This window comes from Limulus polyphemus, unplaced genomic scaffold (genome assembly GCF_000517525.1).
Source record: "Limulus polyphemus unplaced genomic scaffold, Limulus_polyphemus-2.1.2 Scaffold9862, whole genome shotgun sequence".
Taxonomy (NCBI): Eukaryota; Metazoa; Arthropoda; class Merostomata; order Xiphosura; family Limulidae; genus Limulus; species Limulus polyphemus.
This window is the reverse complement of record NW_013675472.1, coordinates 4,805-12,009: the sequence shown is the minus strand read 5'-3', so window position 1 is coordinate 12,009 and position 7,205 is coordinate 4,805. Positions and strand designations below refer to the sequence as shown.

Below are 7,205 nucleotides of genomic sequence, written 5' to 3'. Positions count from 1 at the left end.
TAGAGGTGATCTAATGTCTATATTATTGTAGCAGCTTCTAGTTATTAGTGATCTAACAGCAGTACATTTAGAGGTGATCTAATGTCTATATTATTGTAGCAGCTTCTAGTTATTAGTGATCTAACAGCAGTACATTTAGAGGTTATCTAATGTGTACAATATTGTAGCAGCTTCTAGTTATTAGTGACCTAACAGCAGTACATTTAGAGGTGATCTAATGTCTATATTATTGTAGTAGCTTCTACTTATCAATTGTTTAACAGCACTACAAATGTAAAAAGTAAAAATCAATAGATCGGTAAATAAATGTGAAATATAATTAACTTATTTTTCTGTTTTTAGATGGAATTTAAAAGCAGGTTAGTTTTAGGATGGGCATTAACTGAAACATAATTTTAGAATAGACATTACATTAATTGTAGCATAATTTTGACGTAGACATTAAATTCAGCATAGTTTTAGCATGGACATTATTTACAGTTTCGTTTTATTATTAACTACATCATAATTTTAAATGACATTACTGATAATTCATCATGGTGTTTGAATGTGAGAACTTTGACTATATTAAATGACAACTTTTATGTACAGGTTTTGAAAGATAAATTTTATATATAGCATTTTCAGAATTAGTGAAGCAATTAACATAGTGTTTTCTCTTCCTAACTAAAATTGAATTTACTCTCTTCACTTAGATGAAGAAGAAGATTCACCAATGATACGAGGCTTCTCTGATGATGAACCTCTTGTAATTGCATGAAGAGGAACCACGAATAATGTAATTTTATGCCTGAAGAGATGTTAAAGTTACTGTATTTGCACTTTCAGAACATATCAGTTTAATATTCTCACAGTTTAACCTTTTTGTTTAGGCTGTATTCCAACTTTAATATGCAGCTGCTGAACGTAAATGTCGAGCTTTAGTCACCATTGTTGGAAGTGCTTTCTCCAAGTTAGTTCCAAAAAAATATTATTTACTGTATCTGAAATAATTTAGCTATCCCAAACTGTTGGTTAAAATCATCTCATGTTTAAAAGCCATTAGCTGTCTTACAATACTTGAAAATAGAAATCATAGTTCAGCTTTCTGAAGTTGTTTCTCAGAAGATTTATTTTTCAAAAATATTAGCTACTTCAAACAAGTGTATTTAAAAGAATTTATCTTCTTTATGATAGTGTACAAAACACATTTAATGACCTCATATAAAGATAATAGAACCATTCATCTTAATCATTTATTTCCTGATATCTTTTAGAAGAATATTTAATATTGTCAAAAAAAAACAACAACATGAAATTAATCCAAAATTACTTTTTAAAAGGCATTTATCAGTTGTGGGGTTTCTTCAAAAATCTGTTAACAATCATGGAACATAACTTTAAAAATAACTTAGTTAGCCCTATAGCTGCTGCTTTATAAGAAACCTTCTAAACCTTAAATAACTGCATTTAGGTATGGAATCTGAGAACGAAAACATTTATTTTTTAATAATATCAAAAAAAATTATTTTAAATAAAAATCCTCATTATTAAAATCTTTTTTTTTAACTTGGCCTATTGTTTACTGTCAAAAGAAATATTCTTTTAGTGAAAGGGTACTTTTTTTTGATAAGTGATACGTTTTGCATTTCTTTCCAACTTTTCTTATGGGAGAGATATTGCTACATGCCAGTGACTGCTTATACAGTTCAGCAATATAAAGATGTGGATATTTAACAGTTGTATTTCATAAGTAATGAATCTTATCCTCTGTGATACTGGTCTGCGTGTGAAGATGATGCTGTCAATGAAGTTATGAAAAAAGTGTTTGAGTGAAATTAACAAAAGTATTTGAAATATATTTTGCAACCGGTGTTCTTACATTTTATTGGCAAATTTTCTTCAATGTATAATTGATTATAAAACTGAAAAAATGAGTGTTACATCTAATTCTTGCCTTTCACAAATGGTCTCATTATGTTAAGTAACTTGTATCAATAGGGCTAATTGAGTGTGTGGTTGTGTTGATTAATTCTTGATTGAAAAACATATAGTAGATAGAACAGATTGATTTAACGTTCTATTGCTTTGAAGATTTAAATATTTATGTGTGTTTGTGTAAAGTATTAGATTTTAAGATATGAATTAATAAGTGTTAATCAGATACTGGGTTAGCTGAAAATCTTCAATATTTTATGAAAATAGTTGTAAAGGTTTCCTACTTCATGAATTTCTTGTAGTTAGAAGGTGTTTTCATTTTATTGTCTTATGAATTTAGGATCTTTATGAAAGTGAAAAAAAAAACAGTATACAACTACATAAATGTATATAATCCAGAGTATTATTGTAAAAGGTTGTCCAGGTATTCTGTTTTTAATAAAAATACACTAAAGTCAGTAAATCTGTACACTATATATTGTGCTTATTGAACAATAAATCAATATTTCAGATGTCTTCTTTGTGTCTTTTGGTTCGTAATCAAACTGTTTTGTTCAAATTGAACTTTGTTGAAGGCATGGCTACCTGTAAATTTTAAACACGTGATAACCGTCTTTTGGGGGGGAGGGGGCTTGATCCAACCAGTAACATGGGTAGTTGCACCTATGTGTAATATAATAAAATGGAAATTTCATGCTTAGTTTTTTATTTCTACGTGCTGTGGTTGGGTAATAGATTTTGTGGTGTAGGAAATAGTCTTAAGTAATACTAGTTATTCGTTCTCCCTTCTTTTTTTTTTCCGGAAGGTGTGTATGTTTTGCAGAGTTAAGTTTTTTCTTTACAGATGTATTATCAGTGTCATTGCACAGGGTCTTCTTCAGGTTTTTATTTTTTGGTTTATTAGACTTGGGAATCAAATGCCTTTATATGGGCTTGAAGCCCCTGTCACATGTAGTCTCCTCATAAACCTCAGTGTGTGATCATTCCTTTCTACTATGGAGCTACATCTATCGAAGTTATTTTCTCACTGGACTAAAGGTAAAACATATATTAAAATCACATTTTCAAGAGATCGTATTCTCTATATTAACTCCTGATTTTATAAATCATATTGTCACTGGTAGCTGTATGAGAACTGGTAGAGTAACTCCTGATTTTGTAATTTATTTTGTAACTGATGGCTTCATGAGAATGGTTACAGTAACTCCTGATTTTGTAATTGACTTTGTCACTCATGGCTTCATGATAACTGTTAGAGTAACTCCTGATTTTGTAATTCACTTTGTCACTCATGGCTTCATGATAACTGTTAGAGTAACTCCTGATTTTGTAATTGACTTTGTCACTCATGGCTTCATGATAACTGTTAGAGTAACTCCTGATTTTGTAATTGGCAGCTTGATGATGACTGCTACAGTAACTCCTGATTTTATAATTCACTTTGCCATTGATAGCTTCATGGGAACTGTTACGGTAACATGATTTTGTAGTTTATTTTGTAACTGGTAACTCCTTATTTTGTCACATGCAGTTGAGCTGCATGAGGATTTAAACTCCCACTCCTTCCCAATTTTAGGTATAATACTATTTTCTAATGCTACGTTAGGACCTTGACTCTTCTCCCAACATTACAGATAATATTATTTCAGAAAGTCCAGCTCAAGTCCCCTCCCAGCTTTATAGATGACTGAATGCCCCAACAGGACTTCCATTTTCCAGATTCTTGAAGGTCTGTTAATTGTTAAAAGTCACTGTAACTTTTCATATGTTCAAAGTAACAATAAAACTGCCTTTGGAAATAACTAAAAAATAAGGTGAAATTCAACTTTCGGTTGAATATGAGAAACGTGTAACGGGAATAGGAATGCTTGGTGAGATGACGATTAAAGTATACCCCGAGTTGTTTGACGACGCAGTGCTCTATCATACTTTTATGAGATGACGATGAAAGTATACCCCGAGTTGCATGACGACGCATGACTTTTGTTTTACTTGAATTTGCCTTTTTTTTTTTCGCCCGTATTCAAGGCGTCAAGATTTTAAACTGTAACCAACAATTAGGAAAACTTCAAAGAATGTAACGCGTGTTTGTTGTGACTTGCGTTGTCATGGAAACGAAGCGGCCACCTTCCGAGAAATCGTCGCACGCAGTAGCGATTTCCGTGATGATGGCGCGCGCCTATTTGTACTTTAGTTCTCGGTTAATGCTGTTTTTCCATATCTGTTGTCTTCTGTGGAATTCTTCTTATGTAGAAGGCAGAGTTGTGTCGGGTGAACTAGAGTCGTCAGAGGTAAGTACTGCTATTTAAAAAGTACGAATCGAATAAACGACTGGAGATTAGAATAAGTGCCAGACCGACAAATAGAAGAATAAGGCACAGTGTAACTATATGACGCTTTCTTAGTAGCTAATTAGCTATAAGAATGTATAGGATATGTTGTGTAAAAGGGAAAAACACACCAAAATAGTTTACAATTTTTTAATTGGTAATATAAACCTATTGAGGCATAGTCATAAAAATCGGGCAGGGATGCTCTGTAACGAACAATAACAAACGCTAACAGTGTTGAAAATAAGTAGTAATAATTACAGATTCAAATAAAATTGAAATGAATGTGTTTGAAGAGAGAACGAGAGCGTAGTGGGTGAACGTACATAGGGAGAGAGTAAAATCAGAATAAAATATGAATGTTAATATACTATGTGGGTGAAAAAGTTATTTATAGTGGAGAAAGAAAACAGTAAGATCAGGCAAAAATATGAATGGTTAATATATACAGAGTCTGATTACATTAAAACGATTTCGGAGCCTCGTTATAGTTCATGTCACTACGTCCGGTCATGCTCTTTTTTTTTGACGATAGCCTTGCAGCATATGTAAGGCTGTCATGCTCAAATCACACCACTTCTGTATGTTGAGTGATTTCTATAATCCAGCTAAAGTACGAGGACGACGTTTTCAACAGTCTGACAGCACAGAAAATACAGGCAGTGCAACCGACGACGTGAATGGCATTACTTCGTATGGAATTTCATGAATATCCATTTAATCTTCTAGCTGCTTGAGGTATGGGTCGGTGGAACGGATGTGTTTAGTTGATTTTCAAGGCGGAGATCCTTCTTGATTATTCTGCATATTGTTGCCTCTAGTCTTTGTGAATTATCACGTGCTACAAGACGTCACACTTTGTTTACCACAGCTGTGGTACGACTTATTACAACTATATTTCTGGATGGTCCTAGTGAGCCAAGTTGATCCATATTATTTTATTTTCCAACGCCATTAGGTATAAAGGATATTTACGTCTTCGAAATTTTAAATCCCTGATATGAACACATCTTTATGATATGGGTGTATGAATATTTGATGTCTTCACAGTTTTCGATGTCATCGCACTACTTGTCAAATGTACTTTGACACATTCTGTTCCTTCGCGACATTATATCTGCTGTAGTTGTCACGCAATTTGGTGATTTAAATATTGAAAATCGTCTTAATATAACGTACTCAAACGTCCGTGAGAAATAATAACAATAGGAAATGTATTAGATATTTTAGTGTTGTTGATTGAGGACATTATTAACATAAATTATATTTAGGGACAACAAGGAACCTATTGGCCCATCTAGGCTGTCCAATCCACTAAACTAAACTAAAACTACAAAAAAGTTTTCAAAGCCAACCCTTATTATTTATATATTTGTCAAGCCTTCCAATAAGCTCACTTAAATTTTCTGCCTCTACAACATCCAAAGGCAACCCATTCCAAAGACCAACTACCCTGTTAGAAAAATAGAACTCTTAGCTGAAGATGACTCCTACCCTACCAAAATTTATATTTATGTCCCCTAGTTCTACCATTCTCACCTTTAAGTATGAAAAAAAGATGATGCATCAACACTATCAATTCCTTTTAAAAATGTAAATACCTCAGTCAGATCCCATCTAAATCTTCTTTTCCAAGATATAACAATTTCAGAGATCTTAATCTCTTCTCTTATGACAAACCCCTCCATCCCAGGCACCATTCTAGTAACTTTCAGAGATCTTAATCTTTCCTAGTAGCTCTTCTCTGAACCCTTCCCAACAATTCAATGCCTTTTTTAAGGTAAAGAGCCCATGACTGAACACAATACTCCAATTGTGGCCTAACCAGTGACCTGTACAATGAAATTATAACCTCTTTAGGCTTGTGTTCAGTATTTCTTTAGATCAACCTAAACTCCTATCTACCACTAGCAACAGCACGCTCATTAGATGGCTTGAGAGACTGATCGGCCACTACACCAGGATCCTTTTCTTCCATAACACTGTTAAGGTTATTACCATCCAAATTATACTTATAATTCAAATTATGATAATCCACATGCATTGTCTTGCATTTATTATAATTAAAACCATTTATTCGCCCAACTCATTAAATGGTTTAAATCCTTTTGTAAATCAGCATCCTCCTCACAGTCAGCAACATCCAAGACATTAATATCATCAGCAAATTTAAATAGTTTATTAACCATTCCTTCGTCCAACAAGAATTGTGTTAGATACTTTAGTTTTATTGTTTGAGAGCATTATTACAACAGGAATTGTGTTATATTGTTTGAGGACGATATTAAAATACAAATTGTATCATACACTTTACTATTATATTGCTTGAATGTTGGTTGTTTTTCATTTTGTCTATCATTTCAACCATGACAATATTTCTATCCTCATTCTTTATCATGTTTAGTTACATGTTCTACATGCATGTATGTTTTTCTAATTGTTTCATCAGTACAAATTTTGATGATGTATGGGGCTTGAATACAGGTAGTTTACATTTAGTATGGACAACGTGGCAATTTTAGTATCAAGTACAGTTCATGTTTCTATCGTTAGTCTAAGACGCAAAATAGAGAATATCATTCTGAAGTGTACAGCACCTGAGTGGTCGACACTAATTACTCTGAGTGTTAAACTGCTAGTCTCCAGATGGCGCTCTGGTACAACGAGAGGGGATAAAAAATGCTGTCTCTTTCCTGGGAGGTTTTAAAATATCAAACCAGATTCTTTCCGAAAAATATGATAAAGCTCAAACGTATAAAATGTAATAAAAATTCAGACGTACAAAGTGCATAAAAATTATTATTTCCTACGTATACTCAGTATAGAAGAAAATGTAAAAGAAAACAGGAGAGGCGAGAAAAGAATAATTCGTTCTCTTATCTTAATAAAATGAATTTATGAAATACATATTTTATTTTACAAAGTGAACTGTGTAAAGTATTTTTGCATACAATCAAT

General features: G+C 32.7%; 1 protein-coding gene across 1 annotated transcript in view; it reads left to right on the top strand.

Annotated features, from left to right (window-relative positions):
• Positions 1-2,433, top strand: part of LOC106476124 — a 12,091-nt gene extending 9,658 nt beyond the window's left edge. The window contains exon 7 of the mRNA XM_022380071.1: positions 696-2,433. Coding sequence (XP_022235779.1) covers positions 696-760 — 65 coding nt within the window. The 3' untranslated portion in view covers positions 761-2,433. The remainder of the gene's footprint in view (positions 1-695) is intronic.
• The last annotated feature ends 4,772 nt before the right edge of the window (positions 2,434-7,205 follow it).